This window comes from Podarcis pityusensis, assembly GCF_964106645.2.
Source record: "Podarcis pityusensis genome assembly, chromosome: 8".
In the NCBI taxonomy this organism is placed as follows: Eukaryota; Metazoa; Chordata; class Lepidosauria; order Squamata; family Lacertidae; genus Podarcis; species Podarcis pityusensis.
Window position 1 is genome coordinate 22356723 of NC_138033.1, and position 19484 is coordinate 22376206.

The 19484-nt window shown below is 45.2% G+C and overlaps 1 protein-coding gene across 10 annotated transcripts in view; it reads right to left on the bottom strand.

Moving 5' to 3' along the window:
- Positions 1 to 19484, bottom strand: part of PTPRU (protein tyrosine phosphatase receptor type U) — a 375331-nt gene that overhangs the window by 128758 nt on the left and 227089 nt on the right. For all 10 annotated transcript variants that reach the window (XM_081015389.1, XM_081015387.1, XM_081015391.1 and 7 more), the window contains exons 9-10: positions 5318 to 5427; positions 736 to 937 (exon numbers count right to left, since the gene is read on the bottom strand). In XM_081015389.1, coding sequence (XP_080871515.1) covers positions 736 to 937; positions 5318 to 5427 — 312 coding nt within the window. The remainder of the gene's footprint in view (positions 1 to 735; positions 938 to 5317; positions 5428 to 19484) is intronic.

Genomic DNA, 19484 nt, shown 5'->3' on the forward strand with positions numbered 1-19484 from the left:
CATATACCGGTATATCTGATAGTGGCAGCAAACAACCGCCGCCACCACCAATCTCACTCCAGACCTTTACATATGACTTTCCTCACTTCCACTTGTAACTCCAACAGCAGCATACCAGTTACCAGGGAACTTGGGAAATGTAATGTTCCCAGGGCGCCTTAGCCCACAAAGGAAGTTTCTGTTGCTAAGTAATTACAAGCTTCAGCGGGATCACTATTTAGGACTGCAACGCCAAAGCTGTGAGATGGGAGTGAGGGCAGGGAATATCCTGCTGGAATTGCTGCAAAGGGAACAATTAAAATAAGGCCATGTCAACTAGAAAAGAAAAACGAATAGAAGTGTGCATAAAAGATAGGTGAAATCTGGAGGAGAAGCAGGGGTAGGGTGGGGGAAGAGAGTGAACTGGAAAGCTGGAATTGTTAATACAATCCCTTTGCATTAGCAGCTGCCGTGAAGCCTTACAACAGTGCCATGATCACATATGGGTGTGCTTGTCAGCAGAAAGCCAGCTCATCACACACATCATTTTTGCTAAAAAACGAAAAGAAAAGAAAAGAAAAGAAAAGAGGGGGGAAAGAATGACTTCCACTGGCTTGCCAGATGTTGTCACTACATCCAAACCACATCCCATTCAATTTGCAATGGCAGACACCCAAAGAACTCCAGGACAAGTTGTAACTTTGAGCAAAGCCTAGATGAAAAAACAACAGCCGTTTTTCTCTTCTTGCCACCAACCTGAGATGTTGGTGGTGATCTCGGTCAGAGCCGTTTGGCCAAATCCCTTGCCAGTCCGTGCCCGCACTGAGAAGAGGTAGGTTGTCCCAGGATGCAGGTTGGAGAAAACATGGTAAGTTTCATTTCGGAGCTTGGAGACGGTACGTCGTGGGCCAGGGACATTGACTGCTGGGTCAGAGGATTCAATGCTCTGGTAGCTGATCTAGGAGAAATGGATATACTTTAAGAAAATGTCAGCATCAGAATACAGAAACAAATCTGGTGAAGAATTGTTGTTGTTGCAATTATTACCTGCCCTTCATCACAGGGTCCCAAGGCGGGTTACAACAATCAAACACACACACAGGCTCTATTTGCATGTAGTTTAGTGCTTCAGGCACCAGGGCTGTTGGCAGACCAACTCTGCATTTTAAAGATGTCTGCAGAAATGACGTGAAGGCTGGCAACATTAACCCTGCTTTGTGAGAATCCCTTTCAGATGACCGCAGTGCCTGGAGACAGACACCCCAGCTTCAATGTCTCTCCCTTACTGGTCTCTACAGCCACAGCAGGCACTGTAGCTCTCCAACAGTTTGACTTTACCTCTGATGGCACACTCTTCTATTTCCTCTCAAGACAGACTGATGCCAACTAGACACTTTGAAGGGGACAGCATGCCTACAAATGTCATCCACTTCTGCCAAAAGGGATTAAGTTATAGCTGTTGATCTGGGGATAACAAAGCCTCCTCCCCCTTTCTCTTTCTCTTTCTCTTTCTCTTTCTCTTTCTCTTTCTCTTTCTCTTTCTCTTTCTTTTTCTTTTGCACAGTAGACTTAGCCTTGGACCATGAGCAGAACTGTGAAGCCTTCTAAAGCACAGCAGACAGAGGAAGTATGTTTTCCAAAGCTCTGGATCAAGGTCTGAACTTAATTCTTTGATGGGTGCACATCCTTAATACTAATTAGTTTGCCATTTCTGCTATCAGCCAGAGTAGGCAATATATTGGAATATCAAGGGAGATGACCCAATGGAATAAAATAGGATATTTCCAGTTTCCTATGTTCTAAAAACAGTAGAATGGAAGCCCAGTGCATCAACCAACAGGAGGCCGTTTTGCTGGTGTTTTCCAGGGGCATTATTATTATTATTATTATTATTATTATTATTACTGCCTTTCTTTCTTTCTTTCGATGTGTTACAGCAAGCAGGGACTGAACTCACCTGGAAAGACATAACAAACCGTAGAGATTCAGTGAAATATTGTGCCCTAGTTCTAAGTAGGGTAGTTAGAGAGATACTGTCTGGACTATCACTTCAAATTCCAAGCAAGGGCTCACCACTCACATATACCAGTGGTAGGGAACCTTAGGCAACATTCCTGCATGAGCCACTTTCCAAGGGTCACATGCCAGCTGCCAGCAAGGACAGGGGCAAAAGTTTATTTGGCCAGAGACAGAAATTTGTGTGTCCAGAGGCCAAAGTGGGTGGCTGTGATGTTACTCTGACCTTTTCACCTGGTGTTAATCAGCACATCCAGTGAGGATGATCAGGAGTAGGGGAGGGCAGTCAGTCAGATTCCTTTTTCCTCTCCTGCCCTCTCCCCCCACCCCAACTCACGCTCTATATGCTTTTGGTATAGAGGAGGAGCCAATCAATTGTGATCCCCTGCCTGGAGTCTCAAGTGGTCCAGAAACAAAATTTATCACCACGGTGAGAATGGGGCCAGCCTGAAAACTTTTAGAAAGGGGAATGAAAAGCTGCTTGAATTCTGCATTCTAAACAATGGGGTTTGGAAGGAACTATAAAGTTGTCCTTAATCTCCGAGACTGTAAAACATGTCTCTGGAATTACAATGGAGCCTGTGTCAATTCTCCGGGAGGCAGCATTCAGCCCAAGGCAGGGCAGTCAGAGCAGCACAGAGATAAGAATCAGCTTTCTTCACGCCGCTGTTTCTGCGCTCTAATAATTTTTGTTGATGCCAGAGAGGGCAGAAAAGCAGGGAAAAAAAGAGATAAGAGGGCTTTTTTTGCCTGGCTGCATTTGGGAGGGGATGTGGAAGAATCCCCCCCCCAAAAAAAAAATAGCGCACCACACAGCTGGCTTCATTCAAGAAACTATCAAAAGACAATGTATCCCTTTTCTCTCTGCTTTGAATGGAGACGACAATGCCTTTCTGAGGAAAAAAGCAACCTCTATCCATTGCTTAAGCCTAGCCTGACATGCAAAGGGCCATCACCAGGTGTGCTGTTGCCCAACATGTCTGACCTGGCATGACAGCTTGCAGAATTTCTAGAGCTCAGCATCCATGTTATGCTTTGCAGTTCAAGCTTATTGTCAACTGGCTCCACACCAACACCCAACCCTATACACCATCGAGGTGGTTGGGGAACCTGCTTCGCCCAAGGAATTCTGGGGACTGTAGTTTGTTAAGTGTGCCGAGAGCTGTTAGGGAAACCTTAACAAACTACAGCTCCCATAATTATTTTGGGAAGCCATGACAGTTAAGGAGCTATAAGAGTGATGACTATGATGATGTAATTAAATTTGTATACTGCCCTTCTCAAGGAGGTTCACAACATAAAATTACAATAAAAAACCACACAATGCATAATAAAACAAGAACAACAACAATCTAATAATGGATGTGGTAGATGTGACCTTGCTATACTCCACTGCACTGGTTTCCAGTCTATTTCCAGACTCAGTTCAAACTACTGGGAATAAACTAGACAGAGTTAAACAGTTTGGCATTGGGTTACCTGGCTGATTGCCTAATCTCACACAAATACCTGCATGGTGATCTTTTGAGACCACCACCCACCCACCCAATAACATCTGGCAGGTGGTGGGGGGATCCCAAAGAGAGGGCCTTTTCAGTGGTGGCACCCTGGCTATGGAATGCCTTCCCAGCTCTCCTACCATCCACTCTGGGATCTTTCTGGCACCAGGTAAAAACACTGAATTGTTTCCAACTAAGTTCTGTGCAGAGTAGAGCCATTAAAATTAAGTCATCCATGTTAGCAATGCCCATGAATTTCAAGGGGTCTACTCTGAGTAGGACTAACATTGGTTACTAATCCCACCCGTCTCCTTTCCCTGGTTTTTCAGGAAGTGTTTTAGAGTTCCAAAGATCTCTTAAGCTGCCGTGATCCCCATCTTGCTGGTTTTATCGTGGTTTTGGATTGTTCTGGTTTTCTTCTGCCCTAGATTTAAGGTCTTGTTCTATTTTATGTATTTTAAGCTTAATTGCAAACCACCCTGAGAATGTTGGTTTTGGGGTGCTGTGGAAATGTAACAAACAAACAGGCACTTCTTTAAAAACCTGCAGAAAAGCACCATCTTAAAAGAGGCAACATCCCTGCTGTCTCCTTCTTCCACAAGATGATGCCTGCTGCGACACACGAGTGCATAATCTAAAGTTTGCCTATTGCTTCAAAAAATATTGTTTTTCTTCATATGGACGTTTCATTGATAAGTTAATAGAGTAAATATCATGCAGTTAATAGTTAAAAGGTAAAGGTAAAGGTAAAAGACCCCTGGACAGTTAAGTCCAGTTGAATTTGACTATGGGATGTGGCCCCCATCTCTGCTTTTCAGGCCCAGGGAGCCGATGTTTGTCCACAGACAGCTTTCTGGGTCATGTGACTTCTGGCGCAATGGGACGCCTTGCACTGGTATGCTTTTGAACTGCTAGGTTAGCAGAAGCTGGGACAGAGCAACGGGAGCTCACCCCGTCACACGGATTCAAACCACAGACCTTCTGATCAGCAAGCCCAAGAGGCTCAGTGGTGCCCCGATCATAAATATCATGTAGTTAATACACTTGGCTTGACTACTGCAACATGAGCACTTGGGGCTGCCCTGGAAAACTGCCTGGAACTGTAAAATGATGCAAAATGTTGCCACCAGTAATATGGCCAACTGATCATATTACTCCAGTGTTGTCTGATGTCCACAGGCTGCATATTGTTTCTATGCTCAAATCAAAGTCCTGCTTCCTACCCATAAAGCCATAAATGCTTGGGGAACTAGATACCCAAAGGCCATGAGATATATGAAAGATCACACTCCACCATGCATTGAACTTCTTGCATTCTGATTGACAGCTGAGGTCCTGTTTGGGAGCTCACTCTGGCTGAAGATTGGAGGATATCTATCAGGTGGAGGAATTTCTCAGTGCACAGACTAGCCCGCCCCTCCCCGAGGGACCACCTATCCATGATGCTGTGCACCTTCAGACGCCAAATAAAGAGTTGACTCTGCAATAAGCATTCAGATTCTACTGAAATTCTTTTTTGCTGTTGAATTTTGCTTCAGCAAGCATATCTGTTTCCATTTGATTTTTTTTTAGCTGGTGCTTATCTCCAGCTGCTGTGGATTCGGTGGATCTGTTGCCAGCTCAGCCTTGGGTTTTTTTCCGGTTTTTTAACTGTACTGTTTCTTGCATTTGACGTGTTCCTGTTTCTGTGCTTTGTATAGCAGCCACTTTTGTGTTTATTCAGAAAGATAAAGCAGAATGTAATAGCAAATACATAAAATAAATAAGATCTCTTTAATGCTGGTAAAAAGACAAGGAATCCCCAAAAGGGCTTTACAACATACCTCGTACTGCGTGATGAGGCCATTGGGCTCCACTGGTTCCTCCCATTTCAGAAAAATCATGTCCTCCAAGGGGGTGAATGTGAGGGACTCCGAAGCAATGCCACCGGGGACTGAAACAAGGAAGGGTTTCGGGAAGAAAAGTGGTTGGGTGGGTGTCAAAATACAGTCTTGTTAAGACAGCTTTCCTTACAGCTCCTTAACTACAACAAGGGAATATCATGAACACAAACATTTCCCCAAACTGGCAATGTTTAAAGTTGCTCCCCACAGATGTACTGTTTTCACAGCCTAACAACTACATCAAGAAATATCATGGGGCACAACTGTACCCCCAAATGGGCAATGTTCCATTCCGAGTTCCATCCCAGCGCTCTGTTAAGCTTTCCATATGTTGGTCATTATATATTAATGAGGCAGTATTTAAATACACAGCCCCCAGTCCACCCAAGCATACACACACACCATCTGTTTGCTGAGACTGTATGTTCCTGGGAGGAATATACCATGGATCTTCCCCAGCATTGGAATCCAGCAGTCAGAACACCAAAGGGAGCCATGGAATGATGGCAAGATTCCACATGCACAAAGTGTGCTTAAGGATATAAGAAGAGCCCTGCTGGAACAGGTCAAAGGCTCATCTAGTCCAACATCCTGTTCTCACAGTGGTCAACTAGTATTCAAGGGCATACTGCCTTTGACAGTGAAGGTAGAACATAACCATTGTGGCTACTGAGAAATGATAGGCGTATCCTCCAACAACTTGTCTTGCATGCAGAGTCTGACATTCTTTGAAATGGGAGTCATTTTGGACTCACAGCTGTCCATGGAGGTGCAGGTCAATTCTGTGTCCAGGGCAGCTGTTTATCTGCTCCATCTGGTATGCAGGCTGAGACCCTACCTGCCAGCAGACTGTCTTGCCAGAGTGGCACATGCTCTAGTTATCTCTCGCTTGGACTACTGCAATGTGCTCTATGTGGGGCTACCTTTGAAGGTGACCCGGAAACTACAACCAATCCAGAATGCAGCAGCTAGACTGGTAACTGGGAGCGGCCGCTGAGACCATATAACACCAGTCTTGAAAGACCTACACTGGCTCCCAGTACGTTTCCGAGCACAATTCAAAGTATTGGTGCTGACATTTAAAGCACTAAACGGCCTTGGTCCAGTATACCTGAAGGAGCGTCTCCACCCCCATCATTCTGCCCGGACACTGAGGTCCAGCGCCGAGGGCCTTCTGGTGGTTCCCTCACTGCGAGAAGCCAAGTTACAGGGAACCAGGCAGAGGGCCTTCTTGGTGGTGGCACCTGCCCTGTGGAACACCCTCCCACCAGATGTCAAAGATAAAAACAACTACCAGATTTTTAGAAGACATCTGAAGGCAGCCCTGTTTAGGGAAGCTTTTAATGTTTAATAGGTTATTGTATTTTAATATTCCATTGGAAGCCGCCCAGAGTGGGCGGGGTATAAAAAAAATGTTGTTGTTGTTGTTGTTGTTGCAACATCCTGTGGCAAAGATAGGACCCGTGTTTCCACACACACACCATCTTCCAAGTACAACAGACAGGATCTCCCTTTGCCCCTGGAATTTATTGACTCAATAACCTTGCCAAGTAGGTTAGGCTGAGAGATGGTCACCTCAAAGTCACCCAGTGAGCTGTGGAGTTGAGCAGGCATTTGAACCCAAGTCCCACCACTCCTAGTCAGACACTAACCCAGGATAGCCAACACTCCATACATTGTAGGACTACAAGCCCCATCAACCCCAGCTATCACACCCAGTGGCCAGGGATGATTGGAGTTGTAGTCCAATATGGGCTAGCACTGCTCTACCCATTACATCACACAGGCTGTGGGAAAGTCATCTTGATCCAAGGAATGAAACTTCCCTGTCAACTTAGGTTGCAAACATAAATTTCAGCAGCCAGAGGAGGGAGAAATCACACCATTACCGAACTGCGTTTGCATAATCCAGAGCACTCTGGGTTGATCACTGCAGACTGAGCCCTCAATCCTCCACAAATTAGCACTCAGGCAAATACATGCCTGGTGAATCGGCAGGCGACTCTCGCTCATGTTTATTTTATGGGGACGGCTTAATTGCCTTTTGCTGAGCCAAGGCAGTCAACCCGCTAACTAAAGGCAAGACAGGAGAGGATGAGGAGAGATGAGAAGGAGGAGGCTGCATATCTGAGCAGTGTCAGGAAGGGTCTGGTGCACGCAACCCCCAGTTGGATCCCAGCGCTCAGTTTTGTCCTGCTACACCAATTAGGTCAGACAGTGAGCTGCACAGCTCTGTGAAAGAGCATCTATCTTGAATGTTCAATTCCTGGCATCTCTGGATAAGGCTGGGAGTGTCCCCTACCAGTCAGTGTAGACAATACTGAGCTAGATGAACCCATTTTCTGATTTGGCAGGAGGAAGCTTCCTAGTGTGATCTAGACTGGGAATAAGGGACCTCTGCTGCCATCCAGATGTTTCAGGACTCCAGTTTCCTTCAGTCCCTGGCATGCCCCACGGAAGGATGTCTAAGAGACAATGCAGCCCTCAGACTGAAAAAGTCTCCACAACCTAAAGGAAGAAGGCAATGGAACAGGCAGCAGTGCCAGCAACAAGGAAAAGCTGGGTGAGCTCTAGAAGGGTTCCTGCAGTGTGTCTCTTGCCCAAGGGCCCCCAGAACCTGTAGCCAGGGCCACCACCCAAACTCAGCACTCTTGGACAGCTTTGAAAGTCCATGTGCCCTGGGCAAGGCCAATTACATGGATATTGTCCCTCACCCATTTCTCTGGCCCTGGCAGAGCCAACTGACAGTGGCGACTGAGCCTCAGAAGACAAGCTGCCACTGTGAATTTCTGACAGTGGTCTGGAGGGACACAACACCAACATGCAAACAGAGAGGAAGCTGTCTTACACTGAGCTCATCAAGTTCAGTATTGTCTACACTGACCAACATGGCTCTCCAGGTTTTCAGGCAGGGAGATGATCCCAGCGCTACCTGGAGATGCCAGGAATTGAACCTGGGACCTTCTACGTGCAAGATGGGTATTCTAGCACTGAGCTATGGCCTTTCCTCCCAAATGCATTGTGGGAAATGTAAAATGGCAGGCAGATTGCTATCGCCCTCTGTAGTTTGTAGTGTTTCTCTCTGCAGCTGGCAATCCTTCAGGGGTCGGTGATGGTGAAGGATGTTGGGAAGGGGGCTTCACATGGAGCTAGCCCTCACTGTACCTTCTCTCAGATACTTTTGACATGGGCCTCAAGCCATATTAATCAATTTGTTATCCCCCCCTCCCTTGTGAACCCAGTCCTGATGGTTCACACTAGCACCTGGCATTAGGCTTCTGCAAACACCCCATATTCTGCCAGGAAGGATGGAGTGTCTGCCATTTACTCAGGCCTGGAGCTTTCGTAACCAGCTGCTCCAACACCCACTGACGGGGGCCTTGCGTAAATCTCTAATCTCCAGGCAATTTGGCTGGATTAGTGGAGCCCTGTCATTCCCTCTAATTATCAACAACCCACAATAATAACAATGACAAACAACAAGCAAAAGAGCCATAACTAGGATCAATATTCACTGATTTAGCACAGATTCCCCCAGCCCGCCTTTCATTCCCCTTTCTCAAGGATGTCATTAAGGAGGAACAGACCAGGCAATTGCTTTGCAAAGATCACTATTCACAAACAGTATCATCTGCCACACAAGCTTTACAGCAGCCTCTAATTTTAGGCAGAATCGAGTGATTATATTCTCTTTAGGAGAAGGAAAAGCAGAAGGGGGAGAGAAAGAAGCAAAGCCCTTCGACTCCACAGACAGGGGCAGGGGCAAGGTACAAACAGCAGGATGGGGAAGTCCAAAAGCATTATTCAAAACCACCTCGGCAGAAACAGGCTTTAGGGGTTATGTGAATAATACTGTTTGCATTAAAGCTATAATTCACTTTATTGTGATCATGGGGGCTTTGTCAGACTCTGCGGTTGAATTGCAAAGGCTGGAGGTCTGTAATCTGTCTGCCGGAGCCAAGCTGAACAGTCCCTGGAAATGAAATATTATTCTTAATTTTATCTTTTTTAAAAAAAAAGTTAGGGTTGTGTGTTCTTTGGTCCAGTCTTAAATATTCCAGTTAAAAACATAAGAGCATAACAAGAGCCCTGCTGGATCGGTTCAATTGCCTCTCTAGTCCAGCACCCTGTTCTCCCAGTAGCCAACCAGATGCCCAGCAGAGGAATGCAAGCTGGGCATTGAGTGTCAACTGGTCTCTGCCCTCCTGAGATGGATTCCCAGCAATAGGTATTCGGAGGCATAACGCCTCTGACATTGGAGGTAAAACATAGCCATTGTGGCTAGCAGCTGTTAAGAGCAATGTCCTCCACAAATTTGTATAATCCACTTTGAAAGCCATGCATAAGAACAAGTCAAAGGAATAGGATTTGCGCAGACAGGCTAGTGAAAGAGGCTGGCCAACCATCCTCATTTATTTATTTGTTATTTTGAATTCATTGTTACATTTCTAGCCCAAAGAACAGTACATTCCTTCTATCTGAGATGGTCATTCTCTTCCACCAAGCACACAACTTCAGGAAGGACTCACATGGAGCAGTGTGGGAGCCAATCAGATCATCTGAATTAAATCTGGCGATCAATGGGGTGGCAGATCCTGCTATCTCCCTGGGATATGAAATCTTGTGAACAGGGAGTGGATGGATCTTGTCTGCAATGTGCAAACATCTAACGTGGTTCACAGCCTGCCATTCCACATCACTATACAAGGTCCCTGCTTGTAGTAGGATCCCCAGAACTTGTATGTCTCAAATGAGTGAGTAATTCATTTTGCCTCTAGGGCACACACATCTGAACACAATGGATTACTGAAGCACCTAAATGCATGTGCCTGAATACTAAATATAGAATATTCCTAAATAGAGAAACATTAGGAAGTTGCTTTCTACCAAGTGGGAAATATATAGGCCATTGCACTATATACAGTAGCTCTGTATTGTCTACACTGACTGGCAGTTCTCCTAGGTGTCAAAGTAGAGGTCTGTCTTGGTCCTACCTGGAGATGCCAGGGATGGAACCTGGGAAGATGCTCCACCAATGAGCCTTTCCCTAAAGCATCATGCAGTGCAGCAGCACAAAATGCACCTGCTGAGATGCATTTTGAACTGTTGATACCTACAGTGCAATGACACATTCCTAGGCTATCTCTAATTAAATTGGTTTTTCATCAATGGATGTCAGCTGGTTGCAAAATTAATGAATGCAAATATGGAGAAGGTAGAATCACACCTTTAACAAGGCATAAACACAGGGTGGTTTTTGAAAGTGATATTTGAAATATCTCAAAGTGATATTGGATGTGAGAATTGGGGTGTTGTAAATGTTTCCCTACATTAAAAAAAAAAGTCAGAAACAATCCAATGGTTTGGAAGAGTTCATTGAAACTGTTGAGACAGTAGCAAGCTGGGAGGAAGAACTCTGTGTAGAACCCAGGCATTTAGAAGGACTGTATTCTCTCGCATGGACTTCCTGGGCTCTGAGATCTTTTGGGGAGTCTCTTCTCTCAGTCCTGCCACTCTTACAGGCACATATGTTGGGGGTGCAGGATTGGACCTTCTTGGTGGCTGCTCCCAGGCTTTGTTACTCCCCTCCTAGAGAGGCTAGACCAGCTCCCTCCTTGTTTTTCTTCTACTGGCAGGTTTTTGCAAACTGACTGCTTTTAAGGAAAGGGCTCTTAAGTGTGTGTTTTTGTGTGTGTGTGTGTGTGTGTGTGTGTGTGTGTGTGTGTGTGTTGGTGTTGTTTACTATCTGCATTCTAACTGATACGTTTTAATTCTATAGAAAGTTTAATGGATTTTAAACTATAACCTTTTATATGTTCTTTAGCTATGTTTCTTTAATCTGTCTTTGTCTTCTGAACAAACAACAGCAACAACCCAGTTCCCAAATCCTCATTAGTGTTGTGACCATTGGGACCTTTGCTCTGCCTTAGGTACTACAGATAGGCATCGCCTACTTTCCACTTGATAACGGCACTCTAAATATCAATTGCTAATTTCTGCAGTGCTCTCGTAGATTGTATTATTTGGCGAGGTAAGGAGGACAAGCTAATCCACTGCAAAACAAGTAGGGGGGAATAAAAAGCAAAAGCCCACCATGCAAATAAAGCATTTCCACCTGATTTACAAGCTAATTTAATCCGAGGTGAGGTGCCCTACACAAAGCACTTATTAAATTATGGAAACCTTTGGGGCAGATATATGTATTTGCGCATGTAAACAGATGTGCAGTCTTCATCTGTGCTCAGCACTATGCAAATGCTCCATTTTATTACAAGTGTCTGGGATGCACCTGAGGAATCAAATCCGAGAAGGCACAAAGGAAACAATTTTCAGGATATTCCACCTTGTTTGCATTACATGTAGAAGTTGGCACGGTGCACTACAAATACTGCTGTGCTTTGGCATCTTTTAAGTAGAAATAGAAGACTCCTTTTTTAAAAAAGGAGTTCCTAATCACCTTGCATTCTAGGAAAGCAACGCCATGGTATGTGATAGGATGCTCGCTAATTGTTGAGTGGCATTTGCTACTGTGTGACTGATGATTTAGGCACTTCATTGGGGTGGTTTTAGTATTGTACAGATAAACCATTGTTCGCTGCTCTTATGCTTAAAGCCTTTTGTATTGTTTGTAGGTCACCCTGAGACTGGCTTGTAAAAGGCATCTGAGAAATGTTAATAAAAATAATACTTGGCAACTATGTCTGGATTCTAGAGCTTGTGCAAAACAGTGATTCAACCAAAAATTCATGCAATTGACCCAGATAAACACTTTCATGAAATCCTCACCCCACCAAAACAAAAACAAAAAAAAAGAGACTTTATTTCACTAATTCAGTTTGTTGATTCATCGGTGCTTATTTTGGCGTCAATGAGATTTCCAAAAATTGCAAATATAACTGAAAAGTCTCCGTGAGAATTGCTTCCAATTATACAGACATAAGATTATGTTCACACCCACACCACACATTTTAAGCACATTGAAACTAATTCAAAGCGACATGGTCCATTGTCGTCCCCAAGAATCCTGGGAACTGTAGTTTGTTAAAATGTTGGGGACTGTCGCTCTGTGAGGGGTAAACTACATTACCTAGAATTCTTCAGGGAATGGAATCTGCTTCAAATGTATACTGTGGGTGTGACCTATAATCAGACCTGGCCTTAACTCATGCAGCAGATACGGGGCGGGGGGTGTTATGGCAGCATCCCCCTGGTTGTATCCTTCAGCTGGAGAACAGATTTGTGTGTGCAATGCAGCCTGCCGCCCACACCCCTAACTAGCCTGCTGCCCTCAGGAGCAGTGAAAGTCACTTTCCCAAGATTGAAATAAGATTCCATTGCCATTCTTCATTGGCTTCTGTACTTGACCCCTGTACTTAGGACCTGGAAGGTGCAAGGGAGGGAGAAGAAAACAGCTTTAGCATGTCCTGAGTTCGGACTAAATGAGTAATCTACATTGTACTCTGCTTGCAGCAGTGAAGTCTCTAATCAGGTGAGCTGCTGTGACGTCACAGACAATGGCAGAGCAAGCCGATCGGGCGCTAGGGGCAGGGCCAGCTGCCCACAGGGGTGGGGCTGTTGGAAAAATGCTCTGGGGGAAATTGAGACCCCCCCCCCAGACCTCTGAGCGTCTCCCGGTAGGCACATCTCTGGAATGACATGTCCCTTCATCTCCAGAGTGCCTTTCTGTGACACTTTTCATCTGAAAACTGCACACAAGTCTTCTAGCATCACCCAGCAAGAAGAAAGAAACATCTGTAGATCTAAACTACATTTTATTTAGATTCTATACAGACAGTCCATAATCACGTCTGTGTTCTCTAAGCTCTGGCAGAACAACAAATCTTGCATACTGCAAAAGTGAAAGTACAGTTACAATAACACGCTCAGATGGAAGAGATAGGACAGTCTTCCGTTCCCACACTCTTCTCAGACATCTCATGTGATTTATACTAATCACACCAGCAGCATCGGGGCAAGATGGGGCAGGACGCTCCACGGGGCCTCCGCAGGGCCTCTGCCCTACAGCTGAGGGGGAGGCGGCAGGCGGACCATAGAAGCAGCGCAGAGCCTGCGGGTGCCCAAGCCACCGCGTCACTCCCAGGCCCTGCAGTGAGTGCCACCTGGCATTTTGTCACACCCCTCAGTGGTGACACCTGGGGCTAACCGCCCCTACCACACACACCCTCCCTCCACCCCTGGTCACAGAATGCCAACAAAAAGCAATTCCACTTCTCACCACTGCCTGCAGATCTCTGTTGTCTTCCTTAAAGGTGCCTTGAAAACTCCCCCCCCCCCCGCAATCTGTCACCTTCCATCTGTAAACACTAAGAAAGACACAGGGCCTACAAAGGGATGTAGGCTGGCACTGTCTGCTGTGTCAGAATGGTAAATTCAATGGAAGAAGAACCACTCGCCCCTGGAAAGCTCCCATCTGCTTGGGAGGATCGGTCTGGGCAGCAGAGGTCTGCCTGCTAATGAACCGTTCCATCTCCTAATGGGAAATGCTTCCATTATTTAATGTTTTGGAACAACCTTTGAGGGCTCAAATGACAGCAGCGCTGCCTCTTTTTTTATCCGTATCATTGATCTCTGTAGGAAGCGAATAACTCAGAAAGGGGTTGGCCTGAGAGCAGCTCAAGCTTTTGAGCTGCCCTGCTGGCACGCACACAAAATTTTACAAAGTTTCCTGCAGCTGGCAGCCAGTTTGATGATGAAAGGGTCAATCTTACAGGGAAGGAAGCTCAGAGGAGCCTTACCCAGAAGGAAAGGGGTACTCGTTTCAGGCACCCCACAGACTCTCTGGGAAAAAAAGCTTGCTCTTTGTCTCTGGTTTTGCTTTGCAATTACTGGTGGAGGAGTGCTCCTTTGCCAATACATACATGGCCCCCAGAGAAGGAGGATACCTTACACAACTGACATCTTCCACTCCCCAACACCCCATTGGGGTTATATGGATCCCCTATGAAGAAAAGTTACAGCATTTGGGACTTTTTAATTGAGAGACAATTTTTTTAAAAATGTGAAATACACCCATGGATTTAAAATAATTAGAAGCTAAGGAATGAGCTGGTTTTCTTTCAATACATATCACTGCCAATAGGGTATAATCTACAAGAGAAGATTGTGTCACCAGCCTCGACACCACCACTGTCATCACTGGACCTATCATTCCATCTAAAAGTGTGCACGGGTGGTACCAGAAGAATTTTTACCAAAATTTGGAATTAAGACAGAGGTTTCAATGTGTTTAGGAGAACCCACAATGTTTGAAGAGACAAAAAAATTATTTGTGAGATGGAAAAAAGGGGGCAAAAATTCAACTCCAACACAAAACCCCAGGGTAGCCCAATAACGACTAAGCTTCCTCACTGCCCATGGAATGCTAACAATGTTGGCGGTTGGGACGAAAAGCTGAGAGGGGAATGGAATATTCTGGGCAAGGACATGATATATTGGCTAAATTCCTGAACAGGAGCACTTCACAGTGCAATATGTTTTTGCAGGTCACATTTCTGTGTATGCAATAAACACCAGCTCCACTGTTCCAGTTCATCCGATATAGTTGTTGATGTTTTTCTACAGAAGCTCATACCATATTGGCATACTCTGGGTAGATGGTGCTGCTTTTGAAACATTTAAAACCATTTGTGTGTCCAACCGCCTGCAGTAAGGACACCCCTGGGAGCTGCAAGTGGCTGAGGTTCCTGGGCACTTGATTGCCACGTATTCAAGCAAGCAAATGTCCTTCAAATGTTACAGAACAGATGAGGTCAACTTATGGCAGAACAATGCAAATGCATATTCTGCTGTAATGTGTCAAAGAGTCTTCTGTGCAGGCACAATTGTGTAGAAGTAAGAGAAATAGCAACCAGCCTAATTTGGTTGCTGGAGTCATAATCACAGAATTTGAAGACTGAAAAAATGACAACAGAGTACATCACTTTGCCTGCACTTTAGCAGTCCTAATTATATATATATATCAACAAAACAGGGGTGTTTTAATAGCCTCCTCCCCACCTTCAGATCAAAACTACTTTTCCATCTGATTGTTTTTAACATGAAAAAGATTTAACCAACCTACAAAAACATGAATTTCTAATGAACACTCCAGGACAAAAGCAATATATCAGAGAAAAAGCTTCATAAAGCAGTCCTGGGCAGATTCAGATAGCCACATTAGATAAATTGGATAGGCAAATAATTGAAACAGACATGTACAATTTTCAGTATCACCCTGCTCAGACAAAGATGTATCGATCCCCCGAGAAGCATAGACAGCACACTATATTAGACATCATATTCAACTCAAAGGATAAGAAGAAAGTCTTGTTAATCAGAAAAGCAGCTGGAGCGCTTACAGTACAGCAAAAAGCACAGCTGGAGTAACTGTATGCGGGCACAAGAAGAAAACAGCTGGAGCAATTATCGTGTGGTTAAAAGCAGCAGGGGAAATTGCAAGTTGAGAAAAATAGGTTAGGAATGCAGAGCTGGACACAAGGAAATTGGAGAGACTCAGCCTTTGCCTTTGAAGGAAGGGTTGCTCTCCTTCCTTTGGAAATGAAAAAGGCTAATCGTTAACACCTACTTTGATATTAGTTAGGACTATCAGGTGAACATTTGGTTATCCCTACAGTCATTCCTGGACAGGCATAGCCTAGCCACAGTTACCCACGCATTGGTAACCTCACACACTGGTTACTGTACTGTACTCTAGATGGGGCTGCCATTATTCTTGGTCCAGGAGCTGCAGCCAGTGCAGAATGCTGCAACTAGGTTGCTGTTGAGTGGTACACCTAGCCCTGGACGTGCAACACCTTTGAAGAAGGACCTCCACTGGCTGCCAATTTGCCAGGATTGAGGTTTTTGTTGATGGATCTCAACCAAAACTCTCTGCTACCGGCTGCTTAGTCTGTGTTGTCCAGGATGACAACTCAGGAACATAACTTGCGATTCAAACTCTACAAACCAACCTCTGAACTCCAACACCAAACTACTGTGTCATGCTGCTTATAAGGGAAAACGTTTAGCCAATCACCACCTCTTGCTAGACTTCCCTATCTCCAAGCAAACTTTCTCACGCACTCTTGCTTCACTTGGCTTCTTGCCAACTCACTAATTGTCCACTTCAAAGCTGCAGTTTCTCACAAACCTCAACAGTTTTATCCTTAATTTGTAAGTGGTTTGGGAGAAGGCCACCTGAAAGACCATCTTCTTCCATATTGACCCATCCAGTCACTGTGCTCATCTTCAGAGGACATCTTGGTTGTACTACCACTTGGCGATGTCCGTCTGGCAACAACCAATGAGAGGGCCTTTTCTGTGGTGGCAACCCACACTTTGGAATAGCCTCCTTCCAGACATAATGCACTGCATACACTAACATCCTCACAATTCTCAAGTATGCCAAAAACCTTTTCATTTACATTAACTTTTCTTTGTTTCTGAACAAAGCCCCATGGTAGCTTTTAAGCATATTTGGAGTACCTGGTCATATTCTGATTTGAATTACAGTGAATCATCAACAGAAGTATCGTGTCCCGACTAAGAGAAGTAATAGTACCACTCTATTCTGCCCTGGTCAGACCATACCTGGAATACAGTGTCCAATTCTGGGTGCCACAATTTTAAGAAGGATGTTGACAAGCTGGAATGTGTGCAGAGGAGGGCAACCAAGATGATCAAGGGTCTGGAAACCAAGCCTTACAAGGAATGCTTGAAGGAGCTGGGTATGTTTAGCCTGGAAAAGAGGAGACTGAGAGGATAAAGGTAAAGGGACCCCTGACCATTAGGTCCAGTCGTGGTCGACTCTGGGGTTGCGGTGCTCATCTCATTTTATTGGCCGAGGCAGCTGGCATACAGCTTCTGGGTCATGTGGCCAGCATGACTAAGCCGCTTCTGGCGAACCAGAGCAGCGCACGGAAACGCCGTTTACCTTCCCGCCAGAGCGGTACCTATTTATCTACTTGCTCTTTGACGTGCTTTTGAACTGGTAGGTTGGCAGGAGCAGGGACCAAGCAACGGGAGCTTACCCCGTCACGGGGATTCGAACCGCCGACCTTCTGATCGGCAAGTCCTAGGCTCTGTGGTTTAACCCACAGCGCCACCCATGTCCATCTTCAAATATCTTAAGGGCTGCCACATGGAAGAGGGAGCATGCTTGTTTTCTCCCGCTCTTGAAGGGAGGACTCAAGACAATGGCTTCAAGTTACAAGAAAGGAGATTCCAACTAAACATTCAGAAAAAACTTTCTGACAGTAAGAGCTGTTCGGCAGTAGAACAGACTCCCACGAGAAGTGATGGACTCTCCTTCCTTGGAGGTTTTTAAGCAGAGGTTGGGTGGCCATCAGTCATGGATGCTTTAGCTGAGATTCCTGCACTGCAGGGGGTTGGACTAGATGACCCTTGGCTCCCTTCCAACTATGATTCTATGAATATTTGGTGTTTGTTTGTGTATATATATATATATATATATATATATGCATTGTATTTCCCTTGGAGGTGCTCACATAACAGGAGATAAATATTTCAACAAACAAAAATAGAAAAAAAACAATTTCAACTAATCAGAATATTATATCTAATATATAAACCAGGTTTTCCTTAATGATGTTGCAGTAGTTTTCTGTGCATCCATGAAGACTAAATCTCCATCCTAATTTTAGCTAATTAATTGTTTTTTTCCAGTCAATTAATTGTAAAAGTAATGGGTTAAATTTGTAAAGTTTGCCTGTAAGGAAAACAACTGTTCTTAAGTTGTCTGTTGAATCTTGCCTTCATTTATACAGCTATTAAAGTCTCCTATGCAACTTTTATTCCCTCCCCACCGTTGTTCTAGAACAATCTTCGACAATGTTCACGGCTAACTTTCAAGGCTGCCTGTACACTCTGCTGGTGCATGAGCTATCCACAGAGCCAGAGCAGTTACACAGGGATTTGGTGGCACTGAAATTAAGCCCACTAATATCCTCCACCCAATTGAGTCTTCAACAGGAACAAGCTCCTTCAGGTTAATTGCAAATACTTAAAGCTTAAGAGAAGGAGAGAAAAAAATGATGACAAAATTGGGGAGATTAATTACAATGTAACCCGGAGCTGTAAAGTCTTATGATAAAACTCTGGATGAGAAACTAAACAATTTCCCCTTGATTAATGTTGGTATTTACTCTGAACTTGTAAAGTGGAGTTAATTGCAAATTATGGGTGGAACACACAAGGTCTATGTACTTCCCTGCGGAAGCGTCTTTACATAGTGAGCATTTGGTCTTCCTATCCAGAGCAGTGCTTGAATATTCAGTGCTAGCAAAATGCACATTATTATGATGAGCAGTGAAAGAGAGAGAGAGAGAGGCCCTGTGCTTGGGTTCTCTATCAACAGCTACTGGGCATGAGGGCTATGTTCTACCAGTTGTTGGATACTGGTTGTGGACACAGCAGGAGAGGGGAGTTCTCTTGTGGTCAGGTCCTATTTGCAGGTCCCCCATGGGCATTTGGGTGGCCACTGTGAGTCCAGGATGCTGGACAAGAAGGGTCATTGGTCTGGTGGACGTGCAAGATAACAAAAGCATTCTGGGAGATGATATATAATGAGTTGGGGGGGAAATGTTTGAAATAATATTTGTGGGGGGAAACAGAGGCTTTTTAATTAGGAATTTTAGGTGCAGGATGTCAGGGAACTGCCATCGGAGCTAGAGGCGGAGGGAAGGCTCCAGAGGGATGGCGGAGAGGGTCCCAGTAGGGAGAGAGGCAGCCCGTCCGCTGGGGAAGGAAATCAGCGTAACACCAGTAGAGAAGGGGGGCAGATGGGGGAATCGGAGAGGAGGCTCCAAGACTCCTCGCCGGAGACCAGCGGAGAGAGTACGGGTCCTCCGCTGCCCACACCCTCCCTGCGCAGAAGACTTCCGCGCAGGGAGAGTAGGAGGAGACTTGGCGTCAAAGAACTTTTGTGCTGGAAGAAGTTCAAGAAACGCCCACTGACGGATTCTGCCAGTGACTGAGACAGTCACGATGCTGGAGGCTGTTCAGTCAGAAAGGGTTTAACCAGGTAACCTTGCCAGGAGTGGCGGCAACTTACGCACGAGCAACCCCTAAATCCATTACACAGAGATAC